The sequence below is a fragment of the Lepidothrix coronata genome, unplaced genomic scaffold (genome assembly GCF_001604755.1).
Source record: "Lepidothrix coronata isolate B3197 unplaced genomic scaffold, Lepidothrix_coronata-1.0 Scaffold2, whole genome shotgun sequence".
Lineage (NCBI taxonomy): Eukaryota > Metazoa > Chordata > Aves > Passeriformes > Pipridae > Lepidothrix > Lepidothrix coronata.
In genome coordinates, this window is record NW_016690182.1 from 7,508,131 (window position 1) to 7,527,844 (window position 19,714).

Consider the following 19,714-nt stretch of genomic DNA (forward strand, 5'->3'; position numbering starts at 1 on the left):
AAGAGCAAAACTAAGAGCAGAAAATCTTCAAAAATCATTAATTTGGCAGTGCATTAGTGTGAACTGTCAAAAAGTTAATGGCACAAGCAATAGCTTGACTTACTCCAGCTACAGTCTTGTGCTTTTGTCTTCATACTGAGCTCCACACCTGCTGGTGTGGGTGATGTTGCAGGACAAGGGGAACTGGGATGTCAGGTACATTTTCCATTAATGCTTTAGTTTGTTGGGAAGGTAATTGGGAATCCAAGCTGCCATTCATCTGGGAGGCAACATCCCAGGGAAAACCAAGAGTGTGCAGGAAGCATAGAAATATATGGCAAGGAACAGCTCAAGGAATTAAATGCCTGATTCCTGGCAATATTGAAGGAAAATTCTTGCAAGGAAAGGAAAAAAAAATAAAAGGCAATTTTCTGAATCCTCTGCATTTGGTCTGTATGAAGAATGCAGTTTCATTGCCCCAGTTCCCAAACACAGTTCTGATATTAATCACATGAAGCAACCATTATGAAAAAAGAAAAAGCCTATTTTGTATCTCCCATTAAGAGAATTTTAATAAAGATTTATGAAGACAGGTCTTCCGGGAGCAGTTTCAAAAGGAGCCTGAGGGATTTAATCATCCAGTTCCCTAGTAAACTCATCCAGTTCTTAATGCCACTTGGCTCCCTTGCATATCTCATCCAGCAGTCATAGCTGGTTTCAGGGGTTACTCTCAGCTCCCCACTGCTCACTGCCTTACTGAAAGCCTTTCTCAGTCACTCCCAAACACCAAGAGCCCGGTGCCCAGCCCCAGTACGTACAGTCCTGAAGATGACCCACTCGCTGTGGCAGTACTCCAGGGTGCCCCCAAACTCCGGGGTCAGTTGCTGCTCATCAATGTACGTCAGCAGGTCGCTCACCGAGCTCAGCATAACAACCTGCAGACAAGGCAACTCCGTTAGCTGGGTGATCATTGCTTCTACCCAGGTCACAGAGACTAAGCCTACCGATCTTTTATGCATCTAAAAATTGGGATTGCTCTAAATATTGTTCTAGAGCATGGCTTTCTTCTTATGTTTATGGCTCAACACAGCTTTTATTTGTTGTATTTGGCCACTTCTGTAAGCCAGCCCTGATCTCCCAGGTGCTTTCTTCCTTAATGCAAAGCACAGTGAGATGCTGCAGTATCTGACTGCAGAACAGAGCTGAAAGCAAAAGTGATGCAGGTTTAAGCAAGGGATGACCAGAAAACTGCAAAAAAATACATACATTTTAATAAGTTATGGAACATTGACCAGTTTCACATAAATATATACTCATGAGTTTTTGTGTGTCTAGATCTGCAATGGGATATGTCAGGAATTTACGAAACTGTGCAAATGACAAACATTTTAGAGAGAAAAATGTAAAGTTTGTGAAAATCATACTATTTCCTAAAGGAAAACATTGATTTCTTTTGTGTTTGCAATTGCATCAACCTTAGATTCTATAAATTTACTTTTCTTCTCTTAATTATTCTCATTATATCCTATAATCAAGGTGATTTGAGAACTCTGGAAATTTTGACTTGAGAATATAAAACCATTTCAGCTGCTATTTTAGAAACAAATACCAAAATAATGTTGGTATGGAGTCTACACTGAGATGAAAATGGGTGGAATTCATAGCAAAAGCTTCAGTAGATATGTCTTTTGATTTTCAGATGTTAAGCAAATTCCTGAGTATGGATTTATCCTCCCCAAAACATGCAGCCTATATAGGGGATGAGGACAAGCTGAGAAACTCATCACCCACTACCATGGGCACGCTCTGTGGAGAGCAAACTGTGCTCAAGAGAGCTGGAAAATGCTACAGGAGAGACTTGGTGGAAATAGGGCATTTCTGGCAGAGGCACTGTGGTTACTCTTCACATAGAATTACAGAATGGTTTGGGTTGGAAGGAACCTTAAGACCATAATGTTCCAACCCCCTGCCATGGACAGGGACACCTTCCACTAGACCAGGTTGCTCACAGCCTGGCCTTGAACAATTCCATGGATGGGGCATCCACAGCTTCTCTGGGCAATCTGTGCCAGCACCTCACTACCCTCACAGGGAAGAATTTCTTCTTAATATCTAATCTACATCTCCCCTCTTTCAGTTTGAAGCCTGTCCTATCACTTTAGTCCTTGTCCCAAGTCCCCCTCCAGCTCTCTTGGAGTCACTTTAGGCACTGGAAAGGGGCTCTAAGGTCTCCCCAGAGCCTTCTCTTCTCCAGGCTGAACAAACCCAACTCCCTCAGACTGTCTCCATAGCGGAGATACTCCAGCCCCCTGAGCACCTCTGTGGCCTCCTCTGGACTCGCCCCAGCAGGTCCACATCCTTCTTATGTTGGGACACTGTCAGCCCCTGACCTGAGTTGTACAGGCAGCCCCTGGTCATGCACAGGCACAACAACTCTGCACGCTCGTACCGGTAACTTGAGCAGAAAATCCTCCTGGCTGAACCGAAACCCAATGTCAGTGAAGGTGCGCTGGAAAAACCCCGTGGGACGAAGAACCATCACTAAGTGCAGGTTCCCTGGGAATGATGCCTGTAAGGAAACAGAGATGTCATTCACCTTGGAGATGTGGCAGGTCCAACAACAGCTTCCAAATGCACTGAAAAGAGGGGATTTTTACTATTTTAGTATTGCTTTTGATTGCTCCTGATGACTTGTCCTTATTTTAGAAACAGGAGGGAGACACTGTAAGCAGTTTAGAGATACAAGGCCTAACTGCAGGAGGGTTGTCCAGCCCCAGTTCCCTTTGGAGCAGGCAGAAGTTTAGCCATGCACTTTGGAGGGACACTTATTATAAACTTTAATAATATATATACTGTTCGTCATTATAACTTGGAGAGTGAAATTACAACTCAGCAGGGAACAGTGGGCTGGAACATTGAGAGGAATGACAGATTGAGGAAGCAAAATTATTGCCAAACTTGCTAATCATCCCATAACTGCATTAAGCACACTCGTCTTGTTCTTGGTAATTACCAGGCAACATTTAATTTGTGGCAAGAATTTGGAATTTCCTGTCTAGGCTGCTGGAGCCTTTTTTCAAGCATATGGTTGGCAGGTGCATTTTCAAATAGATCTGTGAAAAGGGTGCTTGAGAATGAAAAATAATTTTTAAGAAAGTAGGAGTCACATCATTAAATTATGGATAAGCATATGATGCAAAGATTTGAGTTAATTAAGACATATGATTTACTCTGGGATCCTGCCAGGCCAGGTTACATTTCTCCATATATTCCTCCTTATATTATCCTCCTCCATGAAACATCATAATAGTATCTATACCAAGGATGAGAATAATGAACATGTTTAGGTATTTTGCACTTCGGAGCACTTAATCTGTGCCTCCAAAACAAAGATCACATCCATAAACATGCATTAGTCTTGTTCAAAACAGCCAAGATTTACTCTTGAGATCTGACATCCATGAAATCATTTGCTGTCACTCATTTGCTATGTTTTCTTTGGTAGGAAGGCTCAGGTTGTGGCTTCCACTGCCCACAACTTCACTTAGAAATGGACAGTGACTTTTAGGATCATATAAGCCAGATAAATTCAATATATTGATCTGGTGTTATTTTAAGTAGGAACAGAAAAAAAAATTAATGTGAATGAAATGCCAAATTCATACCCTTTGGAAGTCAACAAGAATGGTGCCAGGGACAAGGATTTGGCACTAGAAACAACAGCAAACCATTAAATAACAGAGACACTTGTGCTGGCTCCAGGCCCTGGGTCCTGTGCTCCTGCTACACAGCACCTGGGTAGCACATAACATCTCCAAAAAGTCTGCTGTCCCCAGGTACACAGGGATGGCTACAGCCATGGCAGACTCCAGGAATCAACTTCCATTCCCATGACACCTGTAGATGGACCAAAAGTCTAAATGTGGCCATGGAGTCACCAGACCTTTGCAGCTCTGAGACAGGACTTGCCCAAGAAAGTGTGGGTGAGGACCTGCAGGAGATGCAGGTTCAGGTCCCTGCTTAATTAGCTCTACAAGGAAGCTCATCTCTCCTGCAAGACAACCCCAGGCAGGCCCTCCAACAGCACAGCTAGTAGATACAGCTCAGGACTTTTATCTTGATCCTCCCATATTACTAGAAAGAAAATCATCCACAGACTACTGGATATCTCAGAGGAGTTGGAGTGGTTCCTCACTTTGAGAAAAATCTCTGCCTGGGATGCAGCAACCTTCACTGAAGAAAGCACCACCAGAACTGGCACTGGTTTGAAGACAATGCTGTAAATTCTCAGTTCACTCAAAATGTCTAATATTTCACTGGAAAGTCTCTGGTAAGCTCGACACTCATCTTCCAGTGTGTCCTAGACAAGCAGACTGCCTTTCCCACTTCACTGTGCTGGCTCTCCATTGGAGCTGGTAAATACTCCTACTGCTCTTTCCAGGCCTGTTGGCTGACCTGGCTAGTCCTTGGCACTGTCATGCTCTGGCACGTCCCACAGCACTAGGACATCCCATGGAAAGACCTGTCAGTCTGTATTCATGGCCTTCTTGTGCCCATCCCTGCAGAGCTGTGAGTACATCACGTGTTATTCCCTCATGCCCACCCTTATGTCCCTGTTTATCTCATTCTACATCCTCATCATTTTCCAGTGGGCATTTCTCTGCAGACAGGACAACAGTAGCATCCCCCAACAAGGTTTCAAAGTTCTCACCAAGAAGCCACAATGAGCTGCAGACCTCAAAGGGCAGGATGCTGTTCCTCCAAGATAGGCCCTGTGCTCCTGCCATTAATGGCTCAAACTTACTTGAACTAAAACCTTGTGAGGGCAATGGCCTTACATTGCTTTAGATCTCAGAGGCTGCAACTTGAGGTCCTTCTGCACGGTTGTGAGTTCACTGCATGTGAATCCAACGGTGAAGTTCCACAGAGCTTTGGGAAAGTTGCTGTTTCCAGTTCAGAAACACAACTGCTTGTTCAAGTCTATGAACTTTAGGCTCCTACCTTGATCCCCTTCTGAAAAAATGCATTAGGAATATCTTTGAGAAGAAAAACAAGTCAGAAATTCCTCTTTCCTTGATCTTACCTCATTATCTTTCTTCATTCCCTGTTCCCTTTAACCCTGTGCAGCTCTTCAAGCTTTACCATCTCCTACTCCTTCAAGTCCTTTTTATCATGTACCCTTTGGGTGCTCAGCAAATTCCCTGGAGAGAGGGGCTGGGTGTCCAAACCATATTCCCCCATGGGAACCTGCAGACTTTGAATGTCTTCTCCTATGAGCCCTGGAGCAGGAAACCTACAGCTCCAGGAAGATGGACCAGCAACCAGGTTGCAAGCAGAGCTGCCTGCCAAAACGACATTGCAACAGTGAAAAGGTGTGAAATGCCTGTCTGAGAGCAAAGATGCCCTTGGACCCCTCTGGTTTCACAAATGCAGGATGCCAACACGTTCCACCTGGGTTTCCAGGACAGATGATTTGATTTCTGCTCAGTTTAGAAAGCATTTGGGGATTTTTCAGCTGATTTTATATACATAGGATCAAGGTCAGCACTTACAAGTAGCTACAGAACAAGAAACACAGCTTTGCAAATGACACCTAATGCATTTCAAGCATGGAAAAAAATGAACAAGCCAAAAAATAAGCTTCCAGAAAGACAGACACCAATCAAACTATGTCCTGTGCCCCCCTAGAGGCTTAAGGGAAAGGATGAAATGTTAGAAAAAAATCACATAGACCAATAATCCCTCAGATATAGCATTCCTGAAGGGACTATTTTTTTTGATCATTGCTACAATTCCAGAGCTGAAGTGTAGATAAGTTTCCTGCAAACTGAAGTCTAATGCTACTGAAGACACTGCTGCAAAAACCCCTTTCCCACAATGTATTCAAGAAAGCGAAGACAAAAGGGTCCTTAAACTTGCCTTATGCTTTATCTTATAATTTATAACACTGCAAAGAATTGTGTGCATTTAATAAACTATGGCTTATGTAACAAAGCACCTAAAGAACCCTCTGAAGCCTTTGCCCTCTGCTACTCCCCTGCAGCATATCAGGAAAGGCAGGAAACTACCAGCGCAATTCCACTAAATCAGGCAGTTGGCAAAATTTCACTACTGTTAACTATCTCACTGACCAAAGCCCATGCTCACAACATCCTTCTCCTTCCAAGGACACAGATATGTGTACCTTAAGGCTCCAGTTCAGCACCTTTTTTAAATGCACACTTAACTATAAGCACCTGATTTAATCAATAGGGACAAACTGGGCTAATAAAGCACAAGAAAGAACATGCACTGAAAGTATCAGTTATTTCCTCCTTAGTGAATATCTCATCCTGACACATTGTGATTTCCCTCCCAGTTTTAGTTATTCAATTTTCAGGGAATATTCTTCCCTGCGGTTCACTGGGGCATCCCTGAGGTTGGTAATCAATAAACATAAAGAAAAAGCAGTATCTGCCAATAAGTTTGCTTCTGAGCACCAGAGTCTAAGGCCAGTGGTCCCCATACAGGTGCTGAAGTTAATGACTTTCTGCTGTCCCTTAAAGGAAAAGCATGTCATGCAACAAAATGCCAGATACTGCTAATGTGAGCCTTTAACTTCCCCCAGAGCCAGAATGAAAATCCCAAGCGCTCTGCTACCTTTATGTCAGCCGGCTGCATAATTAACCCCCCAAAGATGCTGTCAGCACCGCTGGGGCACCGACCCTACCCAGGGCCCCCTCGCTGCCAGAGGTTTTCCCTTCCTGCAGGAGCAATGATAGAGCCTTTCCCCGCGGTTGGAGGGCGCCGGGAGCAGCACTGCGGGGCAGCGGTACCCAGCGCCCGGCTGCTCCCGCACGGAGGATGCTACTAAAATTCCCCCCGCGCTGCTGGATTCTAGCCGCTCCGGTCAATATTCCCGCTCCCTCCATCCTCCCCCCAGTCCAAAAAGGTCCCTGGCCGCCGCGGTGCGGCCCCCCCCCGTCCTTGGGCGCTGCAGCACGCCGGGCCCGGAGCCTTACCGCATCCCGGCCGGCCCGCCGCCCGCCCCGCCGCGGGCCCGCCTCCGCCATCGCCCCGCGCCGCCGGGAGCGGATGGGATGGGGATGATCGGGATGGGGAAGGGGTGGGAGCCGCGGCGCTGCCCGAGCTCGCCCCGCTGCCAGGGGGGCGGGCAGGCAGCTGTACAGGCAGGCAGGCAAACCCTGCCGGCACCCGGCTGGCAGCCCCGCTCTCCTCCCCAGTGCTGGGTTTGCTTTTAAGGTGGAATGCAAAAAATCATCCTGCAGACGGGGCCAGCTCTTTCCTTCGAGGATTGGGCTTTCAGTTTAGAGCTTTCATCCTTCCCTTTCCCTCTGTCATTATCTCCAAGGTACATTTTCAAGCCGTTTAGTATTTTAGGGGGAAACTAAGGAAAGATGCTATGGCCAAAACCTGAGGCTTGACCCCGGCAGTAGGGCATCACTTCCCAAAGCCAGGAGTACCAGCATGAGCCTAGTTTGCCCATGCAATTAGAGACATACACAAAGAGTTAAATCAAAAAATCTGTACAGCCTGATATAAAAATTTTTCTGGATCAGATGCACAACCGCAGAGCTGCAATTGCATATACATATGCTCAAAAAATAGGACACACTCCGTATTTCAAATTCAGCTTCTTTGCACTCCTTTATTCCAAAATTACACAAAGATCAGAAAAAAAGATTTCTCTTATTGCAGCATGGCTTATGGTTTATGATTGGAAAGAACTGAAGATTTAATTTTTTGTTTTAGCTGCACAAAGGCAAGTCGAGATGCCTCCTGGACATAGAGACAGCTCTTTAGGGCCAGACTCTATTTTTAAGGCAAGATTCCCAAGTCTTAAGATTTAGTGGACACAGGTTTCCTGCTTCTCATCCCTCTTTTCACAGATCACCTCCCCACCATTTACATGGACAGCCCTGATACTGTGGGCAAAGTCACTTCTCCACCCAGACACACAGCACATATAGCTACCCAAACAGGGTGTATGCTTAAAGGTCACACAGTAATTAAATTTACTTATCAAACACAAAATTAATGACACTTCTCTAGAAGCTACAAATTAGGACAGGATTTTTTCACATTTGAAAGTTCCAAACTATGCAAAGCAACTACATCATCCTTAAAGGGTGCTCTTGGTACTAGCACCTGTTCAAACACTGGCAGCAGAACTGAATTTTGATGATCACTTTAAAGAACTACTTTTTAAATGCTGCTTCTTCTCTAATGGTATGGTAACCACGCTTGGAAATTCCATTTATAACATTCAGAAAAATCAGAACCCAAAATCCTGCCAACAGTATCTCATGCACACTGCTAAAAGGGAACCCTCTCTTCCTCCTATGAGATGCTAACCAGTAAAATGCCATCAAAGCCAGCTATTTTTTACACTGAGTTCTGCTGTACCAGTACTAACTATCTGATTTATCCGATCTGACCAGAACCAGGTAAGCGTTTTATTCCTCAGAACATACCATTTACTTCATTCTCTATCAGGTGGATCAATGCCTTTAACTGTTCAATGATTACAAGCAGAAACAAAGGCAATACAAACACACCCAGATTATTTTCATTGATTTACCCATGTGGCATGTTCTGGTTGGGAAAGGATTTATCAATTAGCTCTACCTATCCACGTTAGTAGATCCATGCAGCTATTAACATGACTTTTCAGTACCTCCATGCACTACTGTAAATCCATGCTCTGATTCCATAAGACACAGCACATTGCTGAGTTGCAAAAACAGTACTTTTGAGATATGTTCAGACAAGATATGTGCTGATCATGTGTAGCACATAAACATGTAAACTAGATCATTTAAAACACATGAATGAATACATACACTTTTAAAATAGATTTTTCCACACATATCCACATACAAATGCTTGTGAAGCCTGTTTAAAGAACCTAAAACTTTCAGTCACCAACAATTAGGTAAAGTACAGTCTCACAAATAACCAGTTTCTAAAAAGAAAGTATATGAAGCCGAAGTTTCCACCCATCAGAAGCATAGAATGTGGCACAAAACACATTTAAACCACTATGAAAAAGTACAAAACTAAGCAAATGAATCAAACAAGTAAATTAATACTCAAACAGCTCATTTATGCACTCAAATTAATTACAGGGCCATAAAACAAAATACTACCTGGAGAGAAAGCAGGAGCATCATTGCTCCTGGTTCCCAGTGTTTTATGGAAGAGATACATAATGGACATGGTGACTTAGTACATTAAAGGAAATTAACATTAAAGAGGACTTACTGCTATTTTTTGAAGAGTCATTTTGACTGATGTCCATGTGTCCAATCTTCTATCCAGGATTAGGATAAATTTGGTGTCAGACTCATATTGACTGTGAGATAAGAAAATACCAATAACCAGATCATATTTTGAGGAAATGTGACTCTGTTCCCCCTCCCCCAAAAAAACCCCAAAGTCAAGAACATGGAATGTAAACCACATTTTGGTACCTCCACGGTGGCTGAAATTCCCTTCGGAAAAAACTTTCCTGCCAGACTCTTTCCAGTGGTGCTCAGCAACAGGACAAAGTGTAATGGACACAAAGTGAAGCCCAGAGAAGTCCATTTGAATATGAGAAGAAATTTCTTCATTCTTAGGGTGGCAGTGCCCTGGAACAGGGATGCCCAGAGAGGTTGTGAAATCTCCTTCTCTGGAGATACTAAAAACCCGCTGGGGGTTTTGAATATCTCCAGATATTCCAGTGCAACCTGCTCCAGGTGAATCTGCTTCAGCTGAGGGGTTGGACTAGATGATCTTTAAGATCCCTTCCAACCTAAGCCCTTCTATGATCTCCACAGCTCCCTTCCCACTCCAGCATTTCTGTGATTCAGTGACTGTGGTAGCCCAGGGTTAAGCATCACTTTGAATTGTGTGGGAGGTGAAGACAGATTGCTGGAGATAACAGATTGCTCTTGAAACCCAAACTAGTCCTGAGAATGATGCTGCAGAGGCCAGAGGTAGCTGTGCTCCTACTCAGCAGCTCTGGAGTTGCCAGAAGCCTCCCTCTAGCTGATGCCCCAAGACCCCCCTGCCTTCACTGCCCAGCTCTTCCAGCTGAGGGAGCTGCCTGCTTCCCAGGTTTCATCAATCAAGCGATGACTCCTGGCTTGTTTTGGCAAAAGGCAACAGAAGTGACGCCAAGCCAGGGAAGGGCAATGCCAGCTTGGCAGAGGGAAGGGGGGAGCTGGTGCTGAAACTGGTTGTTGTGGCTTCCCCAGCACCTCCCGCAGTCCCACTGGGGAGGCAGAGATTGCTCGGAGGCACTTTCCGACATACTCTGGTTTAGTTGGCAAGCACAGGCTTCCTGACATCCCTTTTGACACCCAAATCCTTTGAGTTGCTTTGAAATCCCCAGTCACACAAAGCGAGCCAGCCGTACCGGGGGTGCCCAGTCTGGCAGGGGACCCAACGCCCGGCTGAGCTCCTGTCTGTAATTCAAATATTCCTTTCCCAGGTTAGCTGGGAACAGCTCAGCCAGGCTCCAGCTGTGACAATACACACTCCCAGGCAGCCTGAGTGACAAACTGGAATCGTGTTTGCACACAGGTAAGGGTACGCCAGCCTGTAACCAAGTCCTGCAATGCGAGTGTATTTACAGGATACTTAAGTAATATTTACAATATTTATTTTGCGGATGCTGAAACAGGATAGCCATGTCCCACGCCACCCTATCCAGGCGTCTCAGTGCTGGGGAGAGGCTCCCAGTACACGTGCTGGCTCCCCAGAGGTGGGTCGTGTATCTGCACTGGGCACGGCCCTGTGTAAGCAGCCTCCTGCAAGCACCGTCTTCGCTAATTCTTGTGTTTGGCAAGGGAAAACACACGGTGGATTACTCAGAGCAGTATCACATGGCAGACAATATTTGGCAACTTCACTACAGAAGAAAAAAAAAAGACATTTGAAGCCAGTGTAGGAGCTTTCATTCAGTACACATCTTGCTGCTCTGGTCTGTGACAGCCACAACTCTGACAAATATATTTCAAAGGAATTAGCAGTTGTGCTCAGAGGGATAAAAAATGAAATTACCTTTGGCTCATAATAACAGTTGACTGAAGATATGCAGAGGCAACCCAAGCTGTCCTACAAATATATCTTATGGATTTGTAACATCACACTCAAAGTGCAAAGGTTTCATGTGAATTTATTCAGTGCCTTTGAGATATAGCAGAAAACAGCAGAGAAAATGAGTATCAAATTTTACACATGGGTCATACACAGAACTTCTGCATGTAATAAAGTCTGAGGTTATACATTGTGAACATGACTTTTCAGTCAAAACCTTTACTAGCTAAAATAGTTTTGGCAACATGCAGGTTTCTGTTGGTTCTGTTCACCCCCACCACAAACTAAATGACCCAGGTGGGAGAGGGGCAAAGGATCCTTTTGTCTGAGGCAAAAGTAAATGCTTTGGTTTTACAGCACAGAAACAATTCCCCAACTCCCCATGATATTAAAAAACAAAAAAAATAGTGTTTACAGAGCACTTCATCATAATAAACCCTGAAGAAAAAAACGAGAATCCAAGTAATTTGGAAAAGTCAGCCAGACTCTAGTGCACTGCCAGTTAATAAAAATATGCCAAAGCAAGCTGCTTACTCAGGGCAAGGTTATATTCAGAGAGTAACCTCTAAGCATGCTAATTTACATTTATCAGTTCCCTTATAGAAACAAAGAAGAAAGTTCCCAGCAGTCTAACAGCCTTGGAACCTACTGTGGGAAATTTTAAATTTATTCTGGGGCCAGTGGAGCAAGTCTGTGACTATTTGCAACCTCGGCCTTGCAGGTTTATCAGATTTCCAGGCCTGCAATATACCTTTTAGACTGACAAAAAAAAAAAAAAAATCAGTGCTTTCTACCAAGGCTGCAAGGGGTGTTCATTTGCATCCAGCAGCAGAAAGATGGAGACAGATAACCGGGACAAGGATTACTTCTCTCTAGGTGCTTCTTAGTTTTCTTTTTCTTCTGAGTTTTTTTTTTTTACTTATCTTTAACTTTGTATGTGTTGCAGGATGCACCAGACTAAAAATAAAGACCTGGGGTGTTTTGCAGGAGGACTTGAAATTGGATCCCAGAGTCTGCAGTTGTGAGATTTAGCACAGGACTGAGAGACTCTTTGCCGCTGGTGGGATCAGGGCACACCAGCACGACCTGCCTAATATTGAAATTCAGAAGTATTTATAGCCAACAGCACCCTTCACTGTGCCACTGCTCTGTTATCAGTCACAGCTTTAAACCACTTTGCACCTCACTTCCCAAGATAAGTGAAACATGCAGAGCTCGTCTAAATACCAGAAAGCTGGATAGTCAAAGAATAGAATAGAATAGAGTATTTCAGTAGGAAGAGACCTACAGTGATCATCTGGTCCACCTGCCTGACCAATTCAGGCTGACCAAAAGTTAGAGCATGTTTTTAAGAGCATTGTCCAAATGCCTCTTATACACTGGCAGCTTGGGATATCGATCACATCTCTAGGAAGCCTGTTCGAGTGTTTGGCCATCCTCTTGGTGAAGAAAGGCACACAGCCAACACTATATATAAAGGGATTTTTTTAGTTTTCAATGACAGCATTATTTTTCTTTTACTTTAATGGTAATTAGGACAGTTTTTCGTAATAACAATCTTACATATATCACAATTACCTGTGCCTCTCCTTCAAGCACAGCCTGAAGACAGGCAGGGAGGTATTTTGAGTTGGATGTGCAGGCCACAGAAGGTGGGGACCTACTACTTATTTTCCTTTACAGCTCTTTCACTCAAGTGCTTTCTGCAGCTGCCTCCTTGCCTGTAGCACAGTTGCCAGGAATCCTAAAAATTAACTTGCCTACAGGACTCACCTTTCTCCTGGCTCTGTTATTAATGCTCTCACCTTGAGGAATGAAGAGTAGCTTCACTCCTTTATCTAACAATTATTTCCGGGAGAAAAATGCCTTATGAAATGCAGCTTCCCAAAGTACTACAATTCTGACAAAGCTTCCAATGAGGCTTACTCAGACTAATATCAGTGGGACACTAAACAGTCTTTGCTACTGCTTGCATAGGAAAGGCACAGTGTGTGTGGGTTTGAGATGCCCCTAAACATCCACAGGTCTGTGGTAAGGAAGTGTTGGTGTACCCACAGCTAACTCTGACACACAGGTCAAATATTTACCTATTTTAGGGACTTCCTGGGCCAAAGTCTGAGCTCTGGTCCCATGATGTGATGCAGCTGAGAGATGTGTACACAGGGGTACCACAGCTGACACATGCCTACCACCCTCACCTAGGTGATGCTTTTCCTTGCTCACCAACACCGCAGCCTTTTCGGCTCTAAAGGGCTAAGAAGCACACATGTTTAGATGTGTTTATTGGAGCAGGCTGTTATGGTGGTAGGAGGAGCAGAGAAGGATGATTAAAGTGATTTTACTTAAACATACTGAACGTGTTTGAATCACCAGCAAGCTCACAGCTCTCATTAGTTTCTTGATTGAGTTTGACCTATTATAGGGACAGCAAGACTGCTCATCATGCTAATGCCAGGGTGTTCACAGTCACATGGAATAAGAAACCCTGGAGAAACCAGGCAGAGCTGGGAAGTGCAGACGCACAGACAAGGACTGCCTGCACAGGACGAAGGAGAAACCCCCCTGACTGTCACAGACCACAGCAGGGTCCTGTCCTGTTGGGATAGTGCTCTGCAGGCCAGGAGCCCACAAAACCTCAGAGTCCATCAAAAAGAGGACAGAGGAACCAGATGCTCTTTTTTTTTTGCCACGCAGAGGTGGGTAAATGCTCCATACTTCTTTCAAGGCAGCCACTGATGGAAAGCTCCCATCTAGCTGCTGTCAACCTGCTCTCCCTGCAGGAAGAAATTTGCCAAAACAGGCATTATTCAAGAAAATTAAGCATTCCAAGTAACTGAGTCACCAGGCTCAGCAGCAACAAATAGGAGGGCCATTAATCTAAGGATGCAGCCCTGTATGAGGCACAGGCAGACTGTCAGCAGCTTAACCCCAAGACACAGGCGGATAATGGGAGCTGCTGAGCCTTCGCCTGTCACAGGGACCCCAAACGGTTTGTTCCTGTAATTAGTCTCTTCCTCTGGCTTCATTTCTCTTTTTCCACAGTAATGACTCTCTATTTGTACATGTCAAAATATTATTTTGCACTGGCATGGCATATATTAAGTGGTGACACATGCTAAAGCTTGAGGAAAGCTTGCTGTTAATTAGAAACTTAATAAACTAAATAAACTGAACATTGCAGCTGACAGGTCATAGGGATAATGTCCACTTCTTACTCTGCAGTTAGTGACACCTTAAGAACCACACCTGGACAACTTAAGGCCTTGCATCATTTGACTTTTCTCTCTTCCTTGCTCTGAGAGCTGAAGATGCCCCTCAACCCCACATATGGCATTACCCTTGCCTGACCCAGGCAGGACTCACACCTCTGCCCATCACAGACAAGAGCTAGAAGAGAGCCTCATACCTCGGGATTGACGTTAGGTATGTTAAGACTTTAGACACAGTCTCCTCGGGCACCTCGTTGAAGCGAGCATTGTCGGGGAGGGTGATAATCCAAGCCTTGTCCTTCCCTCGGCCACCTGGAATAAAAACAAGGATGTCTCCGTGGCTGTGCTTTCAAAGAGGGCCAACAGCAAAGACCAGAGGTCCACCAGTCACATCAGAAAACACAGTGCCATTGTCATAGAGGTTTTTTTTACATCAATGAAATAGCAAAACCCAGTCCAAGCACAACACACACAGGCAGGTGGTAGAAACAAAAGTATTAGTTACCAGATATTTCCTTTATTTACTGAGCGTAGTTTATACGGGACAGCAAAAGAAGTCAGAAATACAAGGACAAAACAGCACACTGGTATGGAAATATATTTCAGAGCAAAGCACTTGTTAATGCATTGAGTGTTGGAAGATAAGACTATTTTACAGTATGGCACGAGACAGAAACCTAATCTGCTCTTTCAAACTGTTTCAATGTTTTATTAACAGCATTTCTAGTGGCACTGGATACTACCTGATGGGTAATATTCCTTGTGGAGTATCATTTTGCCAAATAGTGCAAAGTTTGTCTGGAGTATTTAATTACCACACAGATGAGAGAGAGAGAGACCCTGGAGACGTTCTCGGTACTCACCAGACAGAAAAGCAAACTCTTTCATCAGATCATCACTGATGTCCTTTGCACAGAAGGGTATGGCGGTTTCTGGAAAAAGGGAAAAGCAGCAGTCAAAAAGAAAGCACAAATCCAAAGCAAACCCGTTTATCAATGTGCTAATCCAAAGGTGGAACTTGAACCAAATGCAGCTTCCCTAAATTATACATGAAATTTTGTAACAAAGGATACATGGATCTTACAGAAAGCAATGTTTCTAGTAACAGTAACAGGCCAAATGCCACATATGAGTAACACATGTATTCTAGTAAATGTACCACAGGAGCAGTGCCTGCAAGCTTGAGTGATCTCCCCTCAACCCTCAAAGGGTCATATCCAATGTAAATTTTTATATTTTGGAGTTACTAATTTTACTCTCCTATTTTACAAAGTCTCCCAGTGCTGCCTAGCCCAATGCAATGGGCTGAGGTTTCTGCTGGGAGCAGCAGTGTCCCAGGCTGCTGCACTGGGAACAAGGTTGGGCTTTGAGACTGTTACAGTCTTTAATTTTGAACAAATAAGCTTCTGAAATCCTGTGTTCACCTGGCACTGGGCCATAGGCACTGGAGAGGCTGTTGGTTTTATGTTCAGTTATTAGATTTCTTTTTAATTAAATAATGGGAGAGGCTGTTTTAGTACCATATTTAGCAACATGATCATTTCAGTGTCAATGAAGCACATCGGAACAACATACACCACTTAATCTTTCCCTGGGAGAAGGAAACAAAGACCTGACTGACTAAACACATGAGAAGCTTATAGTTGATAGACATTTTTCTGGATTATCTATATATGGAATGATAGCCAAAAATTAAACATCCTTGTTCCCACAAATAAATGTTTTAAACCACATCTATACAGATTAAAGTCCTTGGGCTTTCTGATAATGAAATTTTAAACACTGATTATTTCACAGAGTTGGTCCTAGGGAATAATCTGGCTGTTTTAAATCAGATGGGCTGCATACTTCTGCATACTCCAGCATAATCAGTATTTATTCTATTTCCCATTTCCCAAAAGCTTTCTGGTCACTTCTACTTTAACTAAAGATTTTTCAGGCCTTTACTGGGCTGTATGGTGCTGCAGCACAGCAGCCCAGATGCGCAGGAGGGGGGGGTTACTCTGCCTCCCACAGCTCCCACCAGCCATGGGCTGCTTTTTGCCCTTCTATGCACACGCTGCTGTTTCTCCTCTTGTTGATAAAAACGCTGGTTTTGTTTGTTAAGGATCAAGCCTCAGTCCCACTGGCATCTACAGAAACATTCCTGATTTTAACCCTAGAACTGGTCTTGGTGAGAAGGAAGTTTGCCTTGCAAAGATATTTCAAATATTTGTCTCCCATTCAACTGCTTCACCCAACCTGAGGACAAGCAGCGGCAAGAGATTTCTTCTCTATTCATTGATGTTTTTACCAAGTCAACAGTTTCATACTGATAAAATTCACACTTAATAACTTAATGAGCTCCAAGACATGAAGTAGATGGTATTAAACATGCAGGTCTTTGGAAACACAAGACAAAAGTCCACACTGTGCAAACATATTTGACTCAAATCAGTGTGGGGCTCTCAGCAGCCTGTCCGTGTTCACATACAGGCTGAAGCCTGTCCCCAAAGCTCACCCTGCCTACCCCTGGCTTTCCCGGAAATGCAGCCACCAGCAAAGCCAGGCATAGTTTTGCCATGTGCTGTAACACCCACGAGTGACTCAAGTGCTTGACAGCAAAAGCAAACACAGCTCCAGGTTGATAGTAAATGCAGCTTTTGTGTTGGTTCTGCACTGATGTGGGAGGGACGTGCCAGTTAATTGAGAGCTGATCAGGAAACAGGTTGGGGAAAGGGGATTAACCTTTGCATACCACTTAATAAAAAAGGTTCACAAGATATTTTCTCACTGAGAACATAAAAATCTGCAGCCTTCAACTACACTGGAGACAGCTATGGTTGGGAAAAAATGAGCATTTTTGCACAGATGTTTTCAAATTTTGCTTTCCAGAAGAGAAATATAATCTCAAAAGTGTATGATCTACTCACAGAGTCTGGTGCTTCTTCTTTCACATCTCTCTTACCTACAATTTCCCCATGATTGTCATGGAAACTGCAAAAACCAATGGATGTTTTAATCCTACCTGTGCTAGGGCCTGCAGTAGGACTTGCTGTGCTCTCTGGAAACATGGGCACAGGTGCCCCCAACCTCAGAGCATGACAGCTAAGCACAACACCAGGGTCATGATGGCAAGTGGACCTGACATTTTGGGGTTTGAGGTACAAAGCATCATAGAAAAACATTTCCCACCAAGCTCAGGAGTCATGGTTTACTTGCTCCCCAACATTTCATTCCACTGAATGTTTCATCCTTGACTTTGGCACAGAGGTGGACACCCAGACTCCTACCCCCTTATGACTTTGAGTATCTTGCTTCCCAAGGGATGACAGTTTTGGAAGAGGGCACTCAGCACCTGCAGAAAATCAGGTCCTTCTGAGCAGTGCCAAGCTGAACAAAATAACTTATTCAAGGAACGAGTAGGTGGGAGTACCTTACTGCAGGCAGTGCAGATGGAGCAATTCCCTTACAAACCCTCCCCATCTCCTGTGAGGTAGAATAATCTAACAGTGAAAGAGGAGAAGGATGGCTGCCCTTTGGCAAGGTCAAGGCACTACAATAGCCTGATTGTGGTCCGATTGAAGCCACTCCTTGGCCAACTCATCCTTGGCACTCGCTCTGTGTTGGCCACCGAACTCAACCTCCTGGGCAAATATTAGGGAAAATCAAGTGCTGGCATCAAATTCACAAGCGTGTTGCTGTGCCTGAGGCACATCAGTTGGATGCTGAAATAAATCATGAACAGAAGCATGACCTTTGTCCTCAAATATTAATCTCTGGAAAAACAGCAGTCAAAGGCAGTGAGGCACCAAAGATATCCGCCTCTCAAACAAGGCTTCAGTTGATGTTCTTGAGCAACCTGGGGATTTCTTCTTTAAAGGGCACTCTTGGGACAGTACAGAAAAGACCCCGGGGCACTGCCCAGCACTGGCTATGAACAGTACAGCCAGCCTGCATGTCACTTGGCACAAGGCAGAGGAAGTTAAAGTTTCATGGAAGTCCAGCCATTTCTTTCAAAGCCAAAAAGAGGCTTTGTGATCATCAGCTATTACAAAATCAAGCCTGAACTCCCCATGTTTCAGCATCCAAGAGTATATAAACTACACTGCTGTGCCACACAGCTGGTATGACCTCAGGTTTTACTAAAATCCAGCAGCATCTGGATGGGTAAACTCTCATAACAATGTAGCATCATTTTTATTAGGTTCTAAATTGGGCATTTATAAAATGCTGCTGCAATTATTACATTCAGAGACTCTCCTGCAGGGAGATCGTTGCCATGACGCAGAGTTTTGGAGGATGTGTGAAGCCAAGCAGGGAAAAGACAAAGGGGGAATTCAGAGCTTTCTACCCCACTGAGTAAAACTAACGTGGCTCAGCAAGGAGCCCTGCTGAATCTGTCCTGTCCCCATCCCCTGGTTTACACAGTCCAGAACATTTGGCTGTGTCCCCTCCACAGGGCCATATCTCGAGGCCATTGCACAGACTGCAGTTGTGAGAATGATGCCTGTTGTCAGCGATCTCCCCTTTCGAGGCAATTCAAGCACGGAGGGACTTTCATGCACAGTGGAGGTCTGTAGTGACACTCAGAGAGAGGACAGCTACTCTCCAAATTCCTCTTGTAACACTCAATTAAACTCTGAAGTGCTTTGGTCTTTAGCACCTATTGTTTTCTTTCCTTTTCCAAACTTCACAGGCCCACAGCATCTGCAGACAGCAGCTGGGTAACACATCTGCCAAGCTGATGTAACAGCGCCTTACACTCACCACACTGGCCAAATATTGTTTGCTGCTATAAAATCCATTTGGAGATGGCTTTGTTGTGAATGAAGAATAGCAGCTTTTCATGTGGGGGTTGCTGCTGTAGTCTAGGAAACAAAATTGAAGAAAATCAAATGAAAAGGGTAAAGGATCACACTGAGCTTCTCCATGATCTGCTTGTCCATTTGGACAGCTGGTGAAGCAGCATTTATTCGGTGTTGAGGAAGCCTGCAAATCAGCACATTTGTAACCTATTTCCACGTCCCTCTGACTTTCTGGGCTAACTGGGGTCACCAGCCAGCGTCTGTCTCAGGTTGTCCCACTGCAGAAAAGCCCACCTGCCTGCAGCATCTCCTTTGAGACTAATGACACCTGTAACACAGACCTACACACATCGACAGTGTTTGCAGGAAGCTCTGGGGCTCAGGGAGCTTCAATGAGCAGGGCTTCTTCCAGCTGCCACAGCTGCCACATGACCCTGTCAAAATGTCAGTGTCAGTGCCAGCCTCCCTGAACAGTTCATGGAGCACAAACTAGGCTGAGTGTGAGGAGTAAGCCATTCCCATCTTTGCTTTGCACAGGAGTCGGAACCGAACTCCCTTCAAGCAGAGTGCCCCAACCATGAACCCGGCACAGTGAGGAGAGTGGCCCTTCCAGCTTCTCCTGCTGGAGCTGCTCGACTTTGCAAAATTATATAT

The 19,714-nt window shown here is 44.5% G+C and overlaps 1 protein-coding gene across 2 annotated transcripts in view; it reads right to left on the reverse strand.

The window, feature by feature from the left end:
- MCF2 (MCF.2 cell line derived transforming sequence) overlaps nucleotides 1-19,714 on the reverse strand; it is a 59,239-nt gene that overhangs the window by 31,244 nt on the left and 8,281 nt on the right. For both annotated transcript variants that reach the window (XM_017818459.1, XM_017818451.1), the window contains exons 2-6: nucleotides 15,137-15,205; nucleotides 14,471-14,585; nucleotides 9,244-9,334; nucleotides 2,429-2,548; nucleotides 798-914 (exon numbers count right to left, since the gene is read on the reverse strand). In XM_017818459.1, the coding sequence (XP_017673948.1) occupies nucleotides 798-914; nucleotides 2,429-2,548; nucleotides 9,244-9,334; nucleotides 14,471-14,585; nucleotides 15,137-15,161 (468 nt within the window). In that variant the 5' untranslated portion in view covers nucleotides 15,162-15,205. The remainder of the gene's footprint in view (nucleotides 1-797; nucleotides 915-2,428; nucleotides 2,549-9,243; nucleotides 9,335-14,470; nucleotides 14,586-15,136; nucleotides 15,206-19,714) is intronic.